The sequence below is a fragment of the Protopterus annectens genome, chromosome 7.part1 (assembly GCF_019279795.1).
Source record: "Protopterus annectens isolate FY-2018-M chromosome 7.part1, PAN1.0, whole genome shotgun sequence".
Classification (NCBI taxonomy): domain Eukaryota; kingdom Metazoa; phylum Chordata; order Ceratodontiformes; family Protopteridae; genus Protopterus; species Protopterus annectens.
Genome location: NC_056740.1, coordinates 382,954,395 through 382,978,066, shown reverse-complemented (window position 1 = coordinate 382,978,066; position 23,672 = coordinate 382,954,395). Strand labels below are relative to the sequence as shown.

The following is a 23,672-nucleotide window of genomic DNA, read 5'->3' as shown; positions in this document are numbered from 1 at the left end:
CTTGGATGGGTCCGGAGCCGTTGTGCACGCACCGGCTTCTGAGGGTATATTCCGACCTACCGATGTTCGTATTAAACTGACAACTTTGTTTTTAGCTAAAACTACAGAATTTCTCAGGCTCAGAGTTCACACTACGCCTAGAAAACCGACGACTAAAGCGCATGCTCAAGCTCCCATGCCACAAAAGCAAATGCGTAGAATCAACGAACCCTACAACGTAATTCCACAAAGATGTAGTACAGGACGGCACAACAATTCCTCGGCTGGAACAGAGCTCAATTTATTTATCCAGTGTAAAATACTCCACTGAGTTACTTGAATGACAAACACAAGACAAATTTTAAACAACATATAAAACTTGATGAGTTAAGTGCTTTCATCTGACAATATGCAGACTTCATCAGAACTACAATATTGGTTTAACTGGCTGCTTTTATACATACTTGTATCATTTTGGCGCCTTTAGCTTATTTAAATTTTTAAAGTGATATCAACTTAAAAACTTGAAAACATATTGTGCAAAACATGCATTGTTAGCGTAATACATTGCGCTCCATATAACTCAATGCTGAATACTACCCATATTCATAAAACCACTTAATCAGTCTGGGTATATAGGAAAATGTAAATGATGCACACATGAAAAGTACATAATCAATACATGAAAATACATAAAAAATGCATACATAATTTGTACGTGATTTTCACGCTTGGATGAAATATCCCATGACACTTAATATAAAATTAATAACAGTAAATGTTCAAAATTGATGTAGAAATAAATAAATAAATAAATAAATAAAGAATATTCATTCATTAAGTTATTGTATAAGAATACATTTACTGTTAGCTACCTTGAACAAATATTTAAAAACACCTAATGCATACTTCCTATATGTCACATAAAAACGGCTTAATGCTTATATAATCATTGATGCCAGGGAATCTGGTGGCATCAGTTAATATTTGCCATTTACTTTCTTTTTTTAGCTAACATGGCCTTCAAGTTGCCACCCCTTAGCGTGAAATTCACTTGATCTATAATAATAAATTTGAATTTATGTAGTTCACCATATTTGATTACATGTCTACTAAGGGCATTCTTTTTATCTTTGTTTTTAATACTGTACATGTGTTCATAAATACGACATCTTAACCGCCTTTCCGTTTTTCCTATATAGAACGCAGAACATGTGTCACAAGTTGCCAAATATACCACAAATCTAGTGTTACAGTTACCTGCCCTACCTTTAATGTATGTACCATTAAAATTACCTAATCTACATCCATCCTTTTCATTAATATAACTGTACTGCTTGCAAGTACCACACTTCATGGTTCGTTTTTTCTTTATTGTGGTTTCATGAACATTATACTCTTATCAACTTTTTCAAATTTGGACCTGTCTTGTATGTAAATTTTGGAAATACACCTACTTTCCGTGCTATATTCTCTTCCATCACTATCATTTTCCAATGCTGTTTTACAATATTCTCTATAAATTTTGCCACTGGAGAATACATTAATAAACATACCCTATGTGTTTGCTCCTTGTTGTCCTTGTTGCCATACAATGAAATGACAGTTGAGTTTCCTAAAAAGGGTTTGTACTTTATACCCCATTCTGATCTGATATATCTAGCCACATCAGCAAGCAAATGTTCAGGGTAACCCCTGACACTAAACATAGATCTAATATACTGAATTTCATGTAACATAATATCCTTCGTTGATGACATTCGGGCAGCCCTGATACACTGCCCTTTAAATATATTTTTAAACACATGTTTTGGATGGTTACTATTGAACTCTAAATAATCATTTGAAAATGTCTCCTTTCTATATATACTGGATACAAAACCATTTTCTCCATGGCTAATGTAAGTGTCTAAATATGCTATACCGTTTGCATTATACTTGTATGTAAATTTTAGAAAACTCGTAGTATTGTTAAGGTATGTGATGAAAGGATCTATAAGGTGAATAGGTCCATCCCATAAAACAAATAGGTCATCTAAGAATCTCGTGTAATATTTAACATATTTATAATATTCACTACTAAATAAGAATTCTGTCTCCCATTCAAGCATTACCAAATTTGCAAATATAGGGGTGCATGACGCTCCCATGACTATGCCTGTTTTTTGCTTGAAAAATTCATTCTCAAAATATATATAATTGTGGTCCAACACTAGACCCATCATATCAGTGATGAGGCAAATCTTGTCCCATTCCAAATTTGAACATTTTCTCAAGTTGTTAGTAAGTATTCCAAACCTATTTCTTTAGGGATGCATGAAAAAAGATCCATTACATCTATCGTGAAAAAGATAAGCTTCCTATTCCAAATATTAGAAGTTAGTTTACTAAGGAACACCCAGGAATCTTTAATCAAATGCAATATATTGTTATACACTGGTTTGACCCATCTATGTATGGCAACACCCAAAGGAAAAGTTTTGGATTTGCTGCCAGATATGCTGGGTCTAAATGGGGGATTTTCCAAATACTTGTGTGTCTTTGGAATTCCCACAATAGTGGCCAGTGTGGGATATTCCACCTTCAAATACTGGTATACCTCCTGCGTAATACTGTGATCAATAAGATATTCTTCTAAGGCTAGGTCTATACGTCTGTATCCTATGTTAATTTCATTAAGGGAGATGGTCTCGTATTTACCTGATTGATATAAAATATTGTATATTTCATTTATATATTCCACCTTGTTATATATTACGATCCCGCCCCCTTTGTCGGGTTTCATAACCCTCACTTCTTCATTATTAATGAGAGTTTTTAAACACTCACGCTCCCCTGTAGTTAAATTATCGTTACTATCCTTTCTGTGTTCCATGTTGTAAGTCTTATAAAGACTGTAAATTTCTTGACTAACCATTTTTTCAAAATTCGCTATAATAGGATTACTCGGAGGTATGTACGTGCTCTTTTTCTTAAGTGTATTAGTGCTTCTGCTCCTACCACCTGCCTTGTCTAAATCCTCATTATCAAACTGTATTGCTAAATTAAGTCTACGACAAAATAATTTCACCTCAGTAATAATGTCCACTAAATTGATATCAACTGTGGGTATAAACTTCATTCCTTTGGAAAACAATTTGTAAAAATCTTCTGTGATAACCATGTTGGTGTAATTAAACACTTTGAAACCATTATAAGTAGAAATGATTTTGGTCACTTTTTTGGATCCAAAATTTTCATCACTACCCTCATTTACTTCGCTACTTAATGGGACAGCTAATTGTTCTATAACATCATTCATCCTGAAATCATTGTCAAAATCACCAATGTCATTCTCAATTACTACTATCTCTTTCTCCAATTCCACGGTGTGTATGTCTCTTTTGGTGGGGGTGCATGTCTGCCTCCACAAAAATTCCCTTCTCTCTCTATTATGGTCTCATCACCTCTATACTGTCTACCCTTTTCTCCTTCACTTCTGTCTACCCTTTTCTCCTTCACTTCTACCCTTGGGCCAAATATAAGCTCTGTGATTGGTGTATTGATCCAAATCACGCACAATTTTCCTTCTTTTCCTATTGAATATATTATTAGCTTTTTGGTCTGCCAAGGTAAATTGTCTCTCGTATAACTCAGTCCATTCTACAAATTGTTCATGTGTCACAATTTCCTGATTTAATTTGTCCACCTCATAAATTAAAGATGTTATTTTTTTCATCATTCTTTTTGATTAACAAACTCATATAATTGTAACCAAAGCTGTCAAATAACAAATTAAATTCAGTCATGGTTTTCATGTCTATTTCACTCCCATAGGTATTTTAAAAAATCTAATACCTTTAAGGACTATTTTTAAGGTCATACATTTGGTAAAATATGCATTTTCAATTTTCATATTCTTAATGGCCAATAATTTTTTACCTAACATGTAAATCTTGTCTTTGATGTACACATTGTTATCCTTGTTACAATAATCAACCACACTATCCATTCTATTATATTTTGTGAATTCGTAATCATCCTTTAAAAAACATTTAAAACAATCACCAACAGTTCCTTTAGTAATTTTTATATTAGTTCTATCATGTCCACTTGTATTGATTCTACCACTTCTATGATTTTTGCCAGTTTTAAGGCTAGCATTATTAACATGACAATGAGTACCTTTGAAAGTGTCCACATGCACCTTTGATACACCAGCATATGTTTTTGTTGTCATTGGGCGTTTAGGTCTTGCTCCCAGCCTCTCCGCTTCATTGTTGACATGAAACAAACTAAAATCAAAGGTGAACTCATTAAGCGAGTTCTCGCTGGTATCTCTACCACGATTGTATGACAATTATTTCGATAAACAATGTAATGAGACAATTCCGTCTCTTGTAGGTTGCCTTTGTCCATTGGGTATGACACAAGGTGAACTCGTGTCTATTTGTGAATGTATTTCCTCGTTGTTACCAGGGCGTGTTTCAAACCCTGCCGGTAATTCCTGCTGTAAATCAACAGTTTCAACAACTTCAGTAGAATGCGGAACCGCAGTAGTAGTAAATGCTGCTACGGAACGCCCGACTAATGCAGTCAGATGTGACATCTCCTCTTTCAGTTCTGAGATGTTGTTTTGGAGTTTACTAAGTTCTTCCCTGTCCGATACAGCCTGAGAGATGTCGTTGGAACCCTCCATACCACCGCAACGGTCAATTGAATCAACGAACCCTACAACATAATTCCACAAAGATGTAGTACAGGACGGCACAACAACTCCTCGGCTGGAACAGAGCTCAATTTATTTATCCAGTGTAAAATACTCCACTGAGTTACTTCAATGACAAACACAAGACAACTTTTAAACAACGTATAAAACTTGATGAGTTAAGCGCTTTCATCTGACAATATGCAGACTTCATCAGAACTACAATATTGGTTTAACTGGCTGCTTTTATACATACTCGTATCATTTTGGCGCCTTTAGCTTATTTAAATTTTTAAAGTGATATCAACTTAAAAACTTGAAAACATATTGTGCAAAACATGCATTGTTAGCGTAATACATTGCGCTCCATATAACGCAATGCTGAATACTACTCATATTCATAAAACCACTTAATCAGTCCGGGTATATTGGAAAATGAAAATAATACACACATAAAAAATGATACACACATGAAAAGTACATAATCAATACATGAAAATACATAAAAAATGCATACATGTATTACGCTAACAATGCATGTTTTGCACAATATGTTTTCAAGTTTTTAAGTTGACATCACTTTAAAAATTTAAATAAGCTAAAGGTGCCAAAATGATACGAGTATGTATAAAAGCAGCCAGTTAAACCAATATTGTAGTTCTGATGAAGTCTGCATATTGTCAGATGAAAGCGCTCAACTCATCAAGTTTTATACGTTGTTTAAAAGTTGTCTTGTATTTGTCATTGAAGTAACTCAGTGGAGTATTTTACACTGGATAAATAAATTGAGCTCTGTTCCAGCCGAGGAGTTGTTGTGCCATCCTGTACTACATCTTTGTGGAAATGCGTAGAATGGCTGAAGACCTTATGACTCTAATTAGGGGAAGCCAGCCGTCCCCTGCTAAAAGACAAAGAACTGAATTTCCATCTGATTCTACAGACCAGGAGTCCAATGACTGTGACCCTTCTGATTACCAGGACATACCCTTATCAGCCTATGAGGATTCTGATGCAGAGGAAGCCATTCCGTCTGCCTCCCCTCCATAGGATTTTTCTTTTGGTGAAACCTTGCATACTTTAAGAGAACATTTTCACTGGAAATGTCAGGCCTATCCTCAGTCCAGAAAGAGACTCAGAAAATTTTTAGATTTGCCTCAGCACAGGCCTCTATCTATACCACCTGTCCTGGATATTGTAGATGATGTTTTCATGGAATCCAGTCTTACTCCTGACACTCGATCACTGGCTCCTAGAAAACATGACAGGTACTACAGTGTACCTGACTCTCACAAATTTCTCTTTAAGAATCCTACTGCGGATCCAGAGACCATTTCCCAGGGACCTAAAGGCATTAAGGCTACTACAGCCAAAAACCCTACACCTTCAGACAGGGATTCAAAGAGCTTTAGACAGATGGGTTAAGAAGGTATATATCTCTGCAACTCTTGCCATCAGGGCTTTGAATTGCCAGTTTCACTTGCTGACGTACCAGCAACATATTATGGAACTAATTAAACAAAAAATGGTGTTACTTCCAGATTGTGCAGAAAATAAAGATTTGCAAGAGTTAATGTATTCTGCAAACCAAGTTAGTAAACATACTTTGCAGTGTGGTTTAGATGCCTTAGAAGCATCTTGCAGGGCTGCAGTTACTGGGTCTGTACTGAGAAGGCATGCTTGGCTGAAGGAACAAGTCTTGCCAGACCTTGTCAAAGCAAAATTACTAGATGCTCCATTAAATCAGGACCGTTTCTTTGGCACCAAAGCAGAAGTAGTTCTTAAAAAGATGGAGGAAAACACTAAATCTATGCAAACTGTCAAAGATTTCTTACAGCTGCAGCCACCTAGATTCAGTAGGCATTAGCCTTCAAAAAACTGGTCCTTTCCAGTCCATCCCAGACCTTCTCAGTCCAAACCTAGGGGTAACAGACCACCAAGACTACAGTCTCAGGCTGTGTAGAGATCCAAACAGTGGAGTGCTCCCACCTCAAAAACAGGGAGTGGTAAGCCACCCCCTTATGGAAAAAGTTCACAATGACTTGTCAGTTATCCTTTCCAGCCATGCCCAAGTACTTGCACCCCTAGGAGGAAAACTTGCCCTTCATGCAAGAAACTGGATGTCCATTACTCAGGACCGATGGGTTCTAAACATTGTATCCCAGGGATACAGATTCTACCTTCACTCATTGCCAACCCCAAGCGGGTTGTCAGACCTTCCTCCAAACCAGTGGGCAGAGGCTCAAAAGCAAGTACTTTCCCTTCTCAATATCAGGGCTTTTCAACCTGTTCCAGTAGAACAAATTGGGACAGGGTTTCTACTCCAGACTGTTCCTAGTGCCCAGAAAAGAGGGATCTTGGCACCCTATCCTGGATCTATCAATCCTCAACACCTTTCTGGTGGTCCCAACATTCAAAATGCTTACATTGCAACAGCTTCTTCCTATGCTAGCCAAGGATGCCTGGTTAGTCACCCTAGACTTAAAAGAAGGTTATCTGCACATCCACATAAGGGAGTCTTGCAGGAAATATCTACATTTCAGGGCAGGCTCTATGCACTATCAGTTCTCTGCACTTCCCTTTGGCTTATCTACTGCGCTCAGAGTATTCACAAACTGCCTGGCTCCAGCAATTGCATTCTGCAGGCAGCAATATATTTAAATTTACCCATACTTGGACGATTGCCTGATTCAGGCGGACAGTCAGGAATTGCTACTTCAGCACCTAGCATTTGTAAAAAGACTCCTAACTTTACTGGGATGCATGATCAATGAAAATAAATCACAACTGGTGTCCAGTCAAAAAATTGTATTCCTGGGAGCAAGTTTGAACACAACTTCCCAGATGGCATTCCTCACTCCAGAAAAGCAGGTCTGTTTGACAAACTACTTCAAACTAATGGCCACCAAAACCCAGCTATCTGCAAGGAAAATACTGCAAGCTCTAGGGTTCATGGCCTCATGCATTCTGCTAATTCCATATGCAAGACTGCATATGAGGAAATGTCAACGGTATTTGAAAAGTCTCTGATGTCAACATTCTCAAGACCTGGAAATAGTGATTCCTATCATATCTTGTCTAAGAGCAGAGTTCCTTTGGTGGGCAGAAGCATGCAACCACAACAAAGGACTCCCTTTCACTCAACCCCTCGCTGCCCAAACCCTGACAACAGACGCTCGCTGCCCAAACCCTGACAACAGACGCTAGCTGCCCAAACCCTGACAACAGACGCATCAGACTATGCATGGGGAGCTCACATGGTAGGCAAGTGCATTCAAGGCAAATGGAGCCCAGGACAAATTCTCCTGCTTATCAATCAAAAAGAGATGCTAGCTGTACAGAACGCTCTGACAACCTTCAAATACCTTATCCTTCCAGGACAGCTCCTGATAAAGACAGACAACACCACAGTTATGTGGTACATAAACAAGCAGGGGGGAACTCATTCTTACCCACTCTGCAGGTTAGCCATGGCCCTGTGGAACACAGCCTTGAGCAACCAAGTGCACCTACAAGCTCAATTCTTGCCAGGCAAACAAAATTCACTGGCAGATGACTTATGCAGAAATCTACTGGATCCACACGAGTGGAAACTGGAAGCCATCTTATTCAAACTTCTAATCCAGAGATGGGGACACCAGAGATGGACCTCTGTCGCCCCCCCCAAAACCACTAATTGAGCAAAATCTGCATCAGGAACCCTCACAGCAGGGCCTGGAAGGTGGATGTCCTATCCTTCTCATGGGAAAATCTCTCTATTTATGCCTTTCTCCCTCTGCCTCTCCTCTCAGAAGTACTACTCAAGATCAAACAAGACAGGCTAAGGGCAATCCTTATTGCCCCAGACTGGCCACGCCAGCACTGGTACCCACTCCTACGCAGTCTTGACAGCAGTACCACCCTGGCACCTACATCAGACACCTTCCCTGCTGTCTCAGCAGGAGGGACAGATTTTGCATCCACAGCTGCAAACCCTAAACCTTGCAGCCTGGCTTATCCCCTGAATATACCACCAGCAACCCTCAGCAAACAGGTGCTGGACGTTATCCTTGAGGCCAGAAGGCCTAGTACTAGGAAATCCTATGCTGAACAGTGGAAAAGATATTGTTCTTGAAGTCGGTCTCAAGGAAAAGACACAGCCGTGCCCACCTTACCTGAAATCCTTGATTACCTCGCAGAGCTGCTCCACAGAGGCATATCCTTCTTATCCATTAAGATTCATGCATCTGCCATCTTGGCTCATTATAATACTGAGCCACCTTTCTATCATCAAACAGTTCCTGAGAAGGGCTAACAATTTAAAGCCCCCTAGGAGAGCTCCCACCCCTGCCTGGGACCTTAACTTTGCACTGGAAAAGCTCACACTTCCCCCTTTTGAACCTGCTGCTTCAGCAGAGTTAAAATTCCTCTCTTGGAAAACAGCCTTACTTCTAGCCATTACTTCAGCAAGAAGAGTGTCTGAGTTGCAGGCACTAATGGCTGTGGAACCCTTCATTATTTTCCATGCTGACAGGGTTTCCCTAAGGACTAACCCATCCTTTATTCCCAAGGTGGTATCCAGTGTGGCTCTAAACCAATCCATCCATTTGCCAACCTTCTTCCCTAATCCTCAGAATAAAGGGGAAAGGATCCTGCACTTCTTGGACGTGTACAGACAGTTCAGGTTCTACCTTTACAGGACTAAACCATTCAGAAAACCTGACCAGCTGCTAGTCAGCTTTGCTACAGGGGCAGAAGGCAAGGCCATTTCAAAACAAACCATTTCCAAATGGATAGCACACTGCATCCATTTCTGCTACAAGCACCATGGAAAACCTACTCCACAGGGGATCAGAACACATTCCACTAGGGCTACTTCAACCCCTACAGCATTTCTCAGGGGAGTCCCTACCAGGGACATCTTGGAAGCTGCAACCTGGAGTTCTGTACACACCTTCATCAAGCATTACCACTTACCTGTTTTTCTAAATCCAGAGCTGGATTTGCTACAGCAGTCTTACAAGGCCTGCTAGCCAGCCCTAACACTTGTTGACTGCCTCCAGCCTTCCTCAGTTTGGGAATCAACCCAAGTGTGATGACTGCAACAGTAAAACATGAAGAACATAGTACAGTTGTGTACACTTAGCATAATGTTAGAGTGCATTCACTGTTGCAGTCCTGGTTTCCCTTCCTCCAGCCCCCTGGCTTTCTCTATCCTTTCTACCTATCCTCTTTATGGCCATCTTTTATGGCAGGGGTATTTACTTTTTACTGGATGTGTTTCACACCATGTAATAGCTTCCTATTTTGGGGGCTCCTGACATTTGGGGCAAGAAAAACTGATGTAATGGCATCGGCTGCATGTTTTACATCCCTGATGACCTGACGTCATGGGAGAAGCAACAACATCCGAAGCAGAAATCCCAAGACTCTGGTATTCAGGCCGACCGAGGGCTACCTGCAGGCAGAAAACCCAAGTGTGTTGACTGCAACAGTGAATACACTCGAACATCTACATTTATGGTAAGTGTACACAACTGTACTTTCTATGTAGACTGCAAAATTAGTAACAAACTTGACAAAAGAGACCGCAGCATTTAATTCTATTTATGTAATCATATTCTAAACAGTTAAGTGAGCTAATGCTTGAGACAACATTTTCAGCCACAAAATGAACTAAAGTGGCAAACTTACAGGTGCTAAAGCAGAGGCAATCAACATGTCATAGGGAGCTGGGAAGGGACAGGAGTACCCATGGAAAACCTATACATATATTTGTGTTAAATATGTAAACTCCACACAGTCAGCAGTAACTGGAGAGTGGAACTAAAATGTGGAGTTGTAAGTTGGCAACACTGTTGTTGTACCATCATGTTACCATATTCACAATTAATGTTGTTAACTGACATGTAGTGTCATCAGGTCCACCTACTGTAATGTTAAAAGCCCCAAACCTACATATGGCTATTCTCATACAAGATTGATCATAAGCATAATAGATCCCTCTAACATCCTCATCTCCCTTCCCTCTTCCAAATACCCAGATATATTATACTGTCCCTGTCTTTCATTTTAACTCCTTCTTCCACTTAATTACAGATGTTAAGTTGTCAATCTCGCCTTCATTCTTGCTGGATGGGTTCGGAGCCGATCCTCGGCTCTGACTTGGCCAATACTAAAGCTCGAGAGCTAATTCCACCGGCTCAAGGCTCCCCTATATCCCACAATGCTAGGCGGTAACTACTCAGATCTCATTTGCCGCTATAGCTGACGAGGTGCTTTTCTACCGGCTCAGGCAGGTGAGTTAGAGTTTTACCATATTAGGTACTTCTTAACCCCCCCCCCCTTTTTTTTTTTTTGTTTAATACCATAACTTTTTAGTTTAATTAAGTTTTTAGATATCGACCCCTGTTTTTTGGGTCTATATTCCCTTTCTTCCCTTCTCTTGTAGGCCTTCGGCCCCTCCCTTCCCCCAGTCCTTTAGGACTAAATTAGTTGTTTTTCTGTTAAGGGCTTGTGTGTGTGTGTGTGTGTGTGTGTGTGTGTGTGTGTGTGTGTGTGTGTGTGTGTGTGTGTGTGTATTTGTGGCTTGTGTTAGCCTTAATAATTATAATTTCTTCAGTAAAGGGTGTGTCTGTAGTGTGTTTGTGTTGTTGTCAGGCACTCCTTTTTTACTATGTCAAAAGACAAGGTCTCAGGCTTCAAGAAGTGTGACTCATGCTGACAGAAAATGTCTCTGACAGACGGTCACACTTCTTGTGTGTATTGCCTGGGGCCTTTGCACCTGCAGGACTCTTGTGCTGTTTGTCATGGTTTTAGCCCTAGAGTCCTGCAGGAATGCAAGAATAAATTAATTGTGCGGGGCTTATTAAAGCCTGAAGGCCCCCCGACTCAGTCTGTGTCGGGGAAGCCTTCCAAAACTTCCAAACAGTCTGCTCCGGTTTCAGAGTTGACTGCTGGAAAGACTAAGTCGGCTTCGACATCGGCTCCGGCTGCAGCCGATGTTTCCAAGCCTCATACTGTTACCTCGGCTCTGGCTGATAAAACTACGTTGGCTCTGATACTCTTATTGGAGCCACAGTCTAGGAAGAGGTCCAGATCCCCCTCTATCGGCTCCGTGCATTCTGCACCAGGATCCCCTTTTCTTTCTGAACGGAGCCATAAAACTCATTCCTCACGGTCTTCCAGGTTATCTGACCATGATTTGCAAAGGGTAGTGAGTAGACTTCTCAAGTCCGAGGCACTGGTCCAAATGCTGCATAGCCCGACTCACCAGTCAGTGGCTATTTCCGTTCCCCAATACATTCCTCCTCCGACTCCTTTGAGTTCGGAGCCAGGGCTTGTCGGAGCCATGACTGTCGGTGCGTCGGATCCGATACCTTCCCTTTCGGCTCTGTCGTCTGCTCCGATCTCCTCCTTCGAGGGATCTCGGCGCCGAGCTTCCCTCATCGGCTCTGAGGGGGCGAGTGGCATCGGACCCTTGTCCGACCCCGCTCTCCCACTCGGGGCTTTGGCGCTGGTGAGTTCGGCTCCGACATCGGCTTCGGAGCCGTCCCTGTCAGTGCCGGGGGAGGTCCTTGTCTCTTCGGAGCAGGGGCCTCTGGCCTTGCCTGACCTGGTGCCTTCGAGGTCATGCGGAGCGTGTTAGAACCAGGTTCTGCCCCACAGTCGGCTCCTTCAGCCCCCTCATCTACAGTGCCTGCGGTGATTTCTACTCACCCCCTTGTCTTAGACCGCAGAGAGCCAACTCCTCAAGTTTCCCCATTGGGAATTTCCTCCTCTTCCGAGGCCTCTTCTGACCCGGCAGGAGATCCCCCAAGGAAGAAGCAGTGCAAGAGGAAACAGATTGACTCCCTTGAGTCTATCGCCTCTGACACTGACTTAGAGGAATCCGAAGGTTCCCCTCGATCCCCCTCTGAGGATGTCTCCTTTGCTGACATCCTTGAGATCCTGAAACAGAGGGGGAACTGGCCAGCCCTTAACCCTTCGGAGGATGAGTCAGTGTATCTTGAGGCGTTTGGCTCTCTCCCTTCTACCTCCTGGGTGTCCCCTCCCTTTGACCCCCTTATGGAAGTGGTGGCAAGGAAGGCTTGGATGGCTCCTGATTCAGTGGAACCCACCTCGAGGAGACCATCTAAATTTATTACTGCCCCCAGAGATAAAGATTTTTTATCCACAGGTGTCCCTGTTGATGCCATGGTGGTGGCTGCGGCCACTAAGAAGGAGTTAGCTGATCCTTCGGTTCCTGTCCATCCTCCTAATAAGGAATCTAGGACCATGGACTGGTACGGCAAATGGATGTTCTCATCAGCGACCTTTTCAATGCGTTCGCTGAATTACTTATGCCACTTCACTCGTCTCCAGAGATTTACTAAAGGATATGGGTGAACTGATAAAGGATCCTACAGCTGAGGGGTTCAAAGACACAATGAACTCCCAGTTGGCAACCCTGAATTCCATCGTTAACTCCTCCATGCGGCTGGTCTCATATGCAGCAGATGGGGCGAGTAGAGCCGCAGGCACAGGTGTTGCCTTACGACGTCACGCCTGGATGCGGCTATGCAACTTTGCGGACCCTTTCAAGGCATCCTTCACCAATTCTCCCTTTGATGGATCATCCTTGTTTGGTCCTCAGGTGATGGATACATTGACCAGGTGTGAGGTAGAAGGTAAGACTCTCTCTGCTGTAGAAGTCCGTTTTTCTACCCCTTCTAGACCCTATCCCAAAGGTCAGAGGGGAGGAAAGATGTGGTTTCGCAAACAATCCCAGGGAGTCTCATCTGACGCACAAGGCCGATTCCCCTCTAGAGGCAGAGGGGGGAATAATAATAGACGCCACCCTAGAGGCAGAGGAGGTCCGCAAAACCAGGGTAGCAGAGAAATGTTCTCTGATAAACCATTTCAGCATCCCTGAGGGGTTGCCCGGCTGTCCACCTTCGGAGGCAGTCAGGGGAAGGTTATCCCTGTACCCAAAAGCCTGGCTTTCCCTTACTCAAGACAAATGGGTACAGTCGATCATATCCGAGGGTTACAAAATTCCCTTTATTCACATCCCAACCCAACCCAAAAGATCCCTTCCAGACGTTCCACCCGGTCTAAGGGAACAAGCAGCATTAGAAATTTCAAAGCTGCTATCAAAAAGAGCTATCCAATCAGTCCCGGCAGACCAGCAAGGATCCGGAATCTACTCCAAATTCTTTTTGGTACCAAAAAAAACAGGGGACTGGAGACCCATACTGGATCTCAGCTACTTAAACAAGTATGTCAGGAAAACAAAGTTCCGGATGGTCACGCTACAGTCCATTCTACCCTTCTTGGGTCAGGACAATTGGATGTGCTCAATAGATCTTCAGGACGCGTACTACCACATCAAGATGAACAAACGCTCCAGGAGATATCTCCGCTTCAGGCTGGGAGCCAGTCACTACCAGTTCAGGGCCCTGCCCTTTGGTCTCACTACAGCCCCCCGTGTGTTCACCAAATGCATGGCAGTGGTCGCGGCTCACTTGAGACGTCAAGGATTTCAGGTGTTTCCATATTTAGACGACTGGCTCCTTACCGCCACCACCAGACATCAGCTTCTTCTGTCCAGGGACTTCACCATCTAATCTTGCCAAGCTCTAGGCATTTCGATAAATTTCGAAAAATCTGCCTTGTCGCCTTGTCAATCTATTACCTTTATAGGCGCAACCTTAGACACACTCAATCTTTCAGCCAGACTCACAGAGCAGAGAGTGTCAGACATTCGGAACCAAGTTTCCCTTCTCTTACAATGCAACAAAGTCAAAGCCAGACTAGTTTTGAAGGTGTTAGGACTCATGGCAGCAGCTATTCCCCTTCTTCCCTTAGCTCGCTTTCACATGAGGATCCTCCAATGGATGCTGTTTACTCAATGGTCCTTTCAACAGCTCCCGATGTCCCATACCATATTGATAACTCAATCATGCAAGAATCAACTGTCTTGGTGGATCACATCACTTCAACTTCTCCGAGGAAGACCCTTCACCCCCCCCCCAGTCGCCACGTTGACAACAGATGCCTCCCTGATCGGGTGGGGGGGCATTATCAGGGCAGGACAGTCCAAGGCACGTGGCAACCTTTCGAGTGCCACTTGCACATAAATGTCTTAGAGATGAGAGCAGTGCTTTTAGCGTTGCAAGCCCTTCACGACTCTCTTCCCACTGGGACTATTGCAATTCAAACGGACAACATGTCCATAGTGTGGTACATCAACAAACAAGGCGGAACCAGATCATACCCTTTATGTCGAGAGGCACTCAGACTTTGGCAATGGGCGATCTCTTCTCAGCGTTTTCTGATAGCAATGCACATTCCCGGGAAATCCAACGTTATTGCAGACAAATTGAGCAGGGCAATTCTCATGCCCCACAAGTGGTCTCTAAAGAAATCAATTCTAGAAGAAGTATTCCTAAAATGGGGCCAGCCTTGCTGCGATCTTTTTGCTACTCCCCAAAACAGCAAGTGTCACGACTTCTTCACTCTCTTCCCGTTACCAGGCCATCCCACCAGAGACGCTCTAGTCCACGATTGGCCCTGGGGACTTCTATATGCCTTTCCCCCCTTTCCACTGATATCTCAACTAATTCAGAAAGCCATCGCCTGAGAGTGACAATGATCCTCATTGCCCCTTACTGGCCTCGACAGATATGGTTCCCCTTTTTTCATCATTACCTTTTGGAGCAGCCTTGGCATCTGGACCCAGTACCAGATCTGATAACCCACCAATTGGGTCAGCTGCACCAATCTCTGCCCTCTCTAAACCTCACAGCGTGGTTTCTCCGATTCCAACCTTAGCCAGGCTTCCCTTAATATCTCGCTCGGTCCGAGATATCTTGATAGCCTCTCATAAATCTTCTACCCGGAAGATTTATAGTAGCAAATGGAAACGCTTCTCCTTTTGGGCAACGTCAAAAAACACAGATCCCTTTACAGCACCTATCCAGTCTATTCTAGATTTTCTAGCAGAACTCTTTCATTTAGGATCATCTGCATCTACCATTAGAGTTCAATTGGCTGCCATATCTAATTTTCATGTTGGTGTCCCGGAGTCTAGCATCATGGCTCACAAACTCTGTAAAGCCTTTTTAAGGGGCGTATTTCTTCTCAAACCTCCAATCAAAGATCCCCCGCCTCAATGGGATTTGAACTTGGTTCTGGCATCTTTAATCCTACCCCCCTTCGAACCGGCGGCTTCATGTTCTCTGAAGTTGCTTTCTTGGAAGACACTTTTTCTGGTAGCTATAACTTCAGCGAGAAGGGTATCTGAACTCCATGCTCTGTGCAGTCGTCCTCCTTACTTACTGTTTCACATAGACAGGGTATCCCTCCGTACTAATCCATCCTTTTTGCCTAAAGTTTCCTCTCAAATAAACCTAAACCAAATTATTGATCTCCCCGTCTTTTTCCCTAACTATTCAAACAGGTCGGAACAAAAGCTACATTTTTTTGGATGTTCATCGCCAACTTAGATATTACTTAGACAGGAATAAACAATTCAGGAAATCTAATCAATTGTTTCTGTCATATGTGGAAGGGAAATTGGGCCTTCCAGTTACTAAAGTATCCGTCTCTAGATGACTCACCTCTACAATTACCTTCATCCATGAGATCAGACATCAAAAACTACCCTCAAGACCTAGAGCTCATTCAACTAGGGCATTAGCTACATCCGTAGCTTTTCAGGATAGGCTGCCAATAGATTCCATTTGTGCAGCAGCCACCTGGGCTTCTACTCATACATTCATTTCACATTACAAATTGGACATGATTTCCAGAAGCCGTGCCAGTTTTGGTTCCACTGTTCTCAAGAGTCTGTTCCGATAGGCCACCCGGGATAAGGTGCTAGGGATGCGGTCCCATCCAGCAAGAATGAAGGCGAGATTGACAACTTAACATTAAGAAGTTATGTACCTACCATAACGTTCCATGTTAGTTGTCTTCTTCTCGCCTTCTTTCTTGCGTCCCACCCTCCTTCCCCCAAGCCTGGACAGACTGACAGGAATTCAGTTTGTGTTCTTCCTCTGGAAGTCGTCATTCCCACACGTTCTTCCACCTCTTTTATCCTTTCTGAGGTCTGCGATACTTTTTACGCAGATTGTTTTGAGGTGGGTTTCCCTACTCCATTCTATGGAGTCTAGGATTGCTTGGTATAGCTATCAAACGAGATCTGAGTAGTTACTGCCTAGCATTGTGGGATATAGGGGAGCCTCGAGCCGGTGGAATTAGCTCTCGAGCTTTAGTATTGGCCGAGTCGGAGCCGAGGATTGGCTCCGAACCCATCCAGCAAGAAAGAAGGCGAGAAGAAGACAACTAACATGGAACGTTATGGTAGGTACATAACTTCTTATTATTTTCTGTGTAAAGGAACCTAATATTTGTCTGTAAGTGTTTTTGTGCATTCAAGGCATTCATTTTCATTTTATTGAATATTATTGCATTTCTCTGGTGTAAATATTACTTGGTGACTGTTGTTGAAATGTTTTTTTTCTCATTTCCTGTGCTAAGCCTAAAGCAGGTACCCTTATCAACAGATCTAAATAAATAAAAACAAGATGTTAGCAATTTTGTAAGATAATGTATTAGTAAAACCTTTTTTCTTATTATTATCTTTAATTACAAACTATAGGAATTAAAATACCATGTGGATCCTGAGAAAAAAATCCTTCCTCATCTGCGAAATCCTGATATTCTTGTAGCTGAAAATGACCTTACAGCACTGAGTTATCTCCATGATCCTGCTGTTCTCCATAATCTCAAAGTTCGATTTGTGGAATCTAAACTTATCTACACCTATTGTGGTAAGTTTTTGACATGTAGATTCTAACTTTTCAGATATCAGAATGATGCACATAGACAAACTGTGCATGTATGTCACTTACTGTAACATGAAGTGTGCCCCCAGCTAGCTTAATGTATACAGTTTCATTCATTAGGAATGGCTCCTGAAGCAGCCCCCCTCAGGATGAAGTAAAGTTTACTTGTGTAGTGTACTGCTTCACTGCAGTCTCTAGTGGTCATATTTAGTCATAGCAAAATGCCTTATTTTTTCCTCTTTCTTGTCTCCATGCCTTTTATGCCACTGATTATGGATATTGTCATGGCAGTGTTAGAGACATTGGTGGATATCTGCTGTCTCATTAACACCTTCTTGGAAACTAAAAAAATTAATTGAATCAGCTGCTTCATGGATCTTAGGATTCTACCTCTTCCTGCCTTGATAAGCAAGAAAATTTCCCTCATGAAAGACCACTTGCTACCTAATATCTAATAAAAATCTGGGTATGATTCAGGACGCCCTTTAATTTCAGACAGGCCTAAAAGATATATTCATAGTCCCTTACTATATCTTCTTTAAACCTCCAACATTGCAGAGTCACTGCTGGGTTCATTTTATGCATCTTGTCAGGGGTGTAGAAATATTTGTGCAGATGCTTCCACCCAAATGTTCTGAATTTCTTGGATCTTTGTGGCTGTCTTAGGGGCAAGACAAATATTCTCCAGATCCTGTCTGTGAGTTTCCAGTCTTGTTTCCAAGATGGAAAAGTATCATTCTCTTTGGTGATCATTTATGTAATCTACTCACTAAACCTCTGGTTGTTCCATTATTAGATTTTGCCTCTATTAGCATCTTGATTAAACCTGGACTAGGGTCCCCTCCTCTTAGCAGGGGCTTACCATACTATTTTCATCCTGCCCTAAGGGCAGTGCATATCAAAAAGTCACCGGGGCTCAATTTTAGAGAATATTTAGACTCTTCCCAAGTAGTCAGTTCTCCTTTTTAGGCCAGTTTTTTTGAAGTAGGTCAATGTCTCTTTCTGAAATGCCCAGCTGGTATAGTAAAGGACTGGAACAGAACATTCCATGACTCATGCCTACTAGAATAAGCCGGAGGGGGGAAAGAGTCTACCTCTCTTGTCCAACTATTTTCTAGAAAGCAACCAACATTACCCTTATGTAAGACTTTGCCCTGGCCCCTCAGAATACTGTGACCAAAATCTCCATTTGACTAGAAGGGGGTTCAAATTGCCCCTGGAGAAGTGTCATTTGTTCCAACTTACCTTCTGGTCTGGGTCCTGCATTAAATAGACCCACCTGATCTGAGTAACTGTAAGGTAACATCTGAGGTCCAGAAAAGTCAGCCCCCCCTTCTTTTCTGGTTGATAAAGTGTATCCCAGCCTGCTCTTAGGTTTTTTGGATCCCCCGATAAACTTTCTCACATTTTCTCAATCTCTGGCTAAAAAATTCAGCTATAGGAAAAACAGGAAGATTTGCCCAGCATACAGAATTTGTGAGAGTATAAACATTTTAATGCCACTAACTTTATTATCCAGGTCAAGCACCAGTATCTTCCACCTCCTGATGTGACTGAGACACTTATTGCACACTGCTACTCAAGTAGTCTTGTGAGAGTCAAAACTCCCTCTGGTGAACCAACCTCGGAGATACAGATAGGGGTATTGCTGTACTGTTTCCATGGTTGGGACATAGTTTACTGGAATGGGAATGGGAACAGTCTTCCTTACAATTACTTTATAACTTGAGATGTCTGCTAGTTCTTTGAATATTACCAAGCAATGTTGGGAGGGCCTCTTAAAGTCTAACCAGATCTAAAAATAAGGTCATAGGCATATAATGCTAATTTTTCCTGTTGGGGCCCCCAGCATGACTATGCCCCCCAAGATGGTGGTATTTGTCTTTCCTGCAGGACTTTGCTGAAAATCATTACCCAGACTGTCACCAAGGCTTCTCCCCCTTTCTTTCATAACTCTACCAGAAGGCCTTCCATTGCAGGAGTCTTAGCCATGTGCTTGCTTAGTTAAACTTCTCCTGTCCTCCATAGTAGCTATAGTGAATAATCACCTCTCTGCTTCCTCTGACAGTACTAAAGGGAGGTTCTGGTCAGAATAGAAGCTATTGACATATTTGTCCCGTTTGGCTTTGACCTCCTGCTGACCATATAGGGTTTGATAGAAGGTCTCTGCTACCTCTGCTTTATGTTAACTGTTCACAAGTTAGATTTCCTGTGTCTTTATTCCATAGTTTAGTGACACCCATTTCCACTGTCTTAGCTCAAAGCTTCCTAGTGAGTGTGTGTGGGTTTTGCATTTTGGGAGTGTACATAAAGTAAAATTGTTTAAATGATGCCCTTTTAAATTCAGAGTTCCCTTAGATATATTCTGCGACCTGCTCTGGTCCCTTCCCTCCCTGCAGAGACTATAGATGTTTAGCTTTCTCAGGCTAGCTAGACATTGACTGTGCTGCTGTTGAATTCTATGGTTATGTTTCATTTCCTCCCACTCCACTAGCATATCTTCATGGTATTAAGGGGTTGTTGGCAAGGAAGGAGGATTACATTGCTATGTATTATATTCCACCTTTAACTACTATTTAAGAAGCTTAAAAGCATTGTCAGACCCCACTCTGATGGACCTCCTGCATATCCACAAAACAAACAGCACCATAAGTACTCGTTCTAAAGATTAAAACCTTGCCAGTGATATAAATAGAACCTGCTGAAGAGATGGGTATGAATCCTAGACACTACCCTGTCTATGGAACAAGCTACACATCCATGTGAAGCAGACTTCTTCCCTAGAGCAATTCAAGTGCAACTTGGACAATTGGATGGGAAACTGGAAATTAATTTCTGGTTTGGCACCTGTGTCTCTAATGGACACAGGTAACCTATAAGTGGTTCATCTCCCAGGTCCATGCATACACTTATCAAGGGTATCAGAATGTGTCAGAGATTTGGAATGGATGGCTAGGCTTAAAAAGGCCCTTGTGGTTGTTGGCCTAGTAAAAACCTATGAAACTATGAATTATGGGAGAGGTAATTAACTTGTAACAGGAAATGATGTTCATTATATTAATCACTGCTGCAGTAGCCTTGGCTATATGGATTATATCCTACTTAGACTATAACAACCAGATGGCTTCCAAAGCTTCAAGCCATCATCTGCACACTCAGTCAGTCAGCTTAAGTTGAGCTGACTATAAAGACAGGTTTGGGCGCCAAGCCCTTCAGAGCTTTTCTGACCCAAAAGAGTACGCTGCTGTGAAACTTTTGAGTATCGGCACTCAGATAGCGGTGTTCCTTTGCTAAGCAAATAAGTTCCCTTGGGGAAAAGCCTTTCATTAAAAAAGGTGCGTCTGTCAGTACATTTTCAGGGATGTTATTTTTAAGCTAGGAGTTTGTGTTTTAATGGACTGTCACAACAAAATCTCAAAATTTGCTACCAAATCTAAACCTTCTACCCATCACTGCCTTACCCTAAGATCCCTAAAGTGGCTTGAACTCCCAAACTACTTAGATTTCCTCCAACTCGCCACTGCACACAGACTTGTATATCTCCCAACTAAGTGTCCAGCGCTAACTAATATCCTCCCCCATTACACCCCCAGTAGAACTCTCAGATCTGATCATCAAAACCTAATTGCTATCCCCAAACCCAAAAGTACAGCAGGCCAACTTGTCCTCGCTGTCTCTGTAGGCAAAAAATGGAATTCCCTTCCTCCCTCTCTAAAAACCATCCCAAACTTAGAAAACTCCAAAACTCAGCTTACCAAACACCTGGCCACAAAATGGAAATGCAATTGCCACCATCCAGCCTAATCTTCCTCAGTCCATTCCTCTGGGGGGGAGGGGGTCCCACTCTGGTTCCTAAGCCCTCAACAACTCTACTTCAGCTATGCTCCTGGGGGTTTTCCCCCTCAGGTTCCTGAGACCTCAATAACTCTACTTCTGCTATGCTCCCACGAGCATTTTCTAAACTCTCCCTTCTCCATTAGCTATCAATAACTATCAGTACAATAACAATAGCTATCGATAACCTCAGTAACTCTCCTTCAGCTACGCTCCCATGAGGATTTTCTAAGCTCTCCCTTTTCCATTAGCTTTCAATAACTATCAGTACAATAACAATAGCTATTGATAATCCCAGTAACTCTCCTTCAGCTATGCTCCCACGAGCATTTTCTTTGCTCTCCTTTCTCTATTAGCTGTTTATTTCTTATGGTTCAACATTGTAAATATTGTATATAGCTTTCTATTACTAATTTCTTTTCTGAAATTGTGCATGTATAGTATATCCTCAATTTACTTAAAAGTATGTATATAAAACATCTTCAAAACAGTATAAGAAACTTCTCTGTGTGGAAGATTTTCAGTCCATATATTTCTAGTTAATCACTGTATATTAATCAGATCAGACAATAGTAGTAGAAGTAGCAAATTGTCTGATCTAATTAATATACAGTGATTAACTAGAAATATATGGACTGAAAATCTTCCACACAGAGAAGTTTCTTGCACTGTTTTGTTTTTGGACCCACTACACTTTAGTGGGTTGTTTTGAGACTTCGGGGATACCACGGAGATTACTTGTTTTTTATATAAAACATCTTCTCACCTAATATCTGAGTGTGCACACTAAAGAAAATGTATAAACAATAAGTTCACACTCAATGCTTTTCTGCTTATTATGCATATTCCCAAGGTACTTACTTGTAACTGTTTCCATATTATGTAAGACTGACATTCATGTATTTCTGTGCCTTATCTGTATTATGTATGTATCTTGGAGCTTTTCTTCCCGGGCCTCCACTGAAAACAGGTCACTCTGACCCAGTGGACTTCCCAGTAATCAAACTGGAAATAAATAATAAATAAATAACAGAGCACTCTTTTTTTCTTGTCAGTTTCAGAGTTGTTCAGAGTTATCAAAAGCCATTTGTCTGTGGATAAATTGTGTTTATTTTACTTTTGGGAGCTGGCAAAAGTTTTACTATGTTTTATGTAAAAAAAAAAAAAAAAGTTTTTGTGGCTTTTGCTGCTTGTTTTCCCCTGGAAAAAATGTGCCATTTTCAGCTTGACCATGGAACAAACTACTGGTCACATGGTCAGTTTTTCCCGCCACAAAAAGAAAATTTTTCACACATCCACTTAAGCAGCATGTTTATAAAACAATGTGCAACCTTTCCTAGTTTAACCGAGAAATGTTAATTACTACTGTGTCTTCTATTAAATGGAACTTCCAAAAAATCCTCCCTTAGGTGATGCTGTAAATGAATTCAATACAACTTTTCCTGAATATCCTGAATAGCATTGTACCTCCTAGAAGGAAGAGACTAAAAACAAGTAATGCAGTTTGCTGTCCAAAAAAAGTGGAATGCTAATGCAGGATAGAGAAAAAAACATGGAAAGAATGGCAAACTTATAAATCACCATAATATCTTGAAAATGTCAGAACGTTTTGCAGTCATACCAGAAAGCAAATTAATGAAGACAAAAAAGCTATACTACAAAACTTTCAGGATAATAGTAAACACAGCCCTAAAAAATTCTAGGCAGACATTAAAGAAATCTTGCATCCTGGACATAAATTCAACCCTAACTACTTTCCCAGTAATTCATCTCTTCAAACCGCAATGCAGTTCATCTTTTATCTTATAGATAATATAGCATCTGTAACCAAGGATTCTCCAACATCTAATCCTAACCCTGCTCAGCAGCCAAGTATCACCACATCCACTTTCACCCACTTGTCTTCCTCTATCCATTTTACGCTGACATCTGATAATGGGACCATTATCTTTCCTGACCAAACAACAAAACTCTTGGGTATTACTATTGACAGTCAATTAAAATTTGACAACCATATTAACCTTACAATAAAATCTACCAACAGAAAACTAGGCTCTCTCTACAGAATCAAATCTTTTCTTACTTCTGAAGCCAGAACTACAATAGCTAGAACCCACTTAATCTCAACCCTTTTATATGCTTCCTCCATATACACAAATCTTTCTAAGCATAATCTTAACAAACTCACTACATCATATAATAACATAGCCAGATTTGCAACTGCCTCTCCATATAGAACTCATCATTGTTTAAATCTTAAAAAACTTGGGTGGCTGGAACTACCCCACCTTATACAATACTATCAACTCACTATTACCCATAATGCCCTACATCACCCTGACAACACCCCAATACTCTCCACC

General features: G+C 41.7%; 1 protein-coding gene across 1 annotated transcript in view; it reads left to right on the top strand.

Annotated features, from left to right (window-relative positions):
- LOC122807587 (unconventional myosin-Vc-like) overlaps positions 1-23,672 on the top strand; it is a 1,372,167-nt gene that overhangs the window by 433,307 nt on the left and 915,188 nt on the right. The window contains exon 3 of the mRNA XM_044078500.1: positions 17,289-17,460. Coding sequence (XP_043934435.1) covers positions 17,289-17,460 — 172 coding nt within the window. The remainder of the gene's footprint in view (positions 1-17,288; positions 17,461-23,672) is intronic.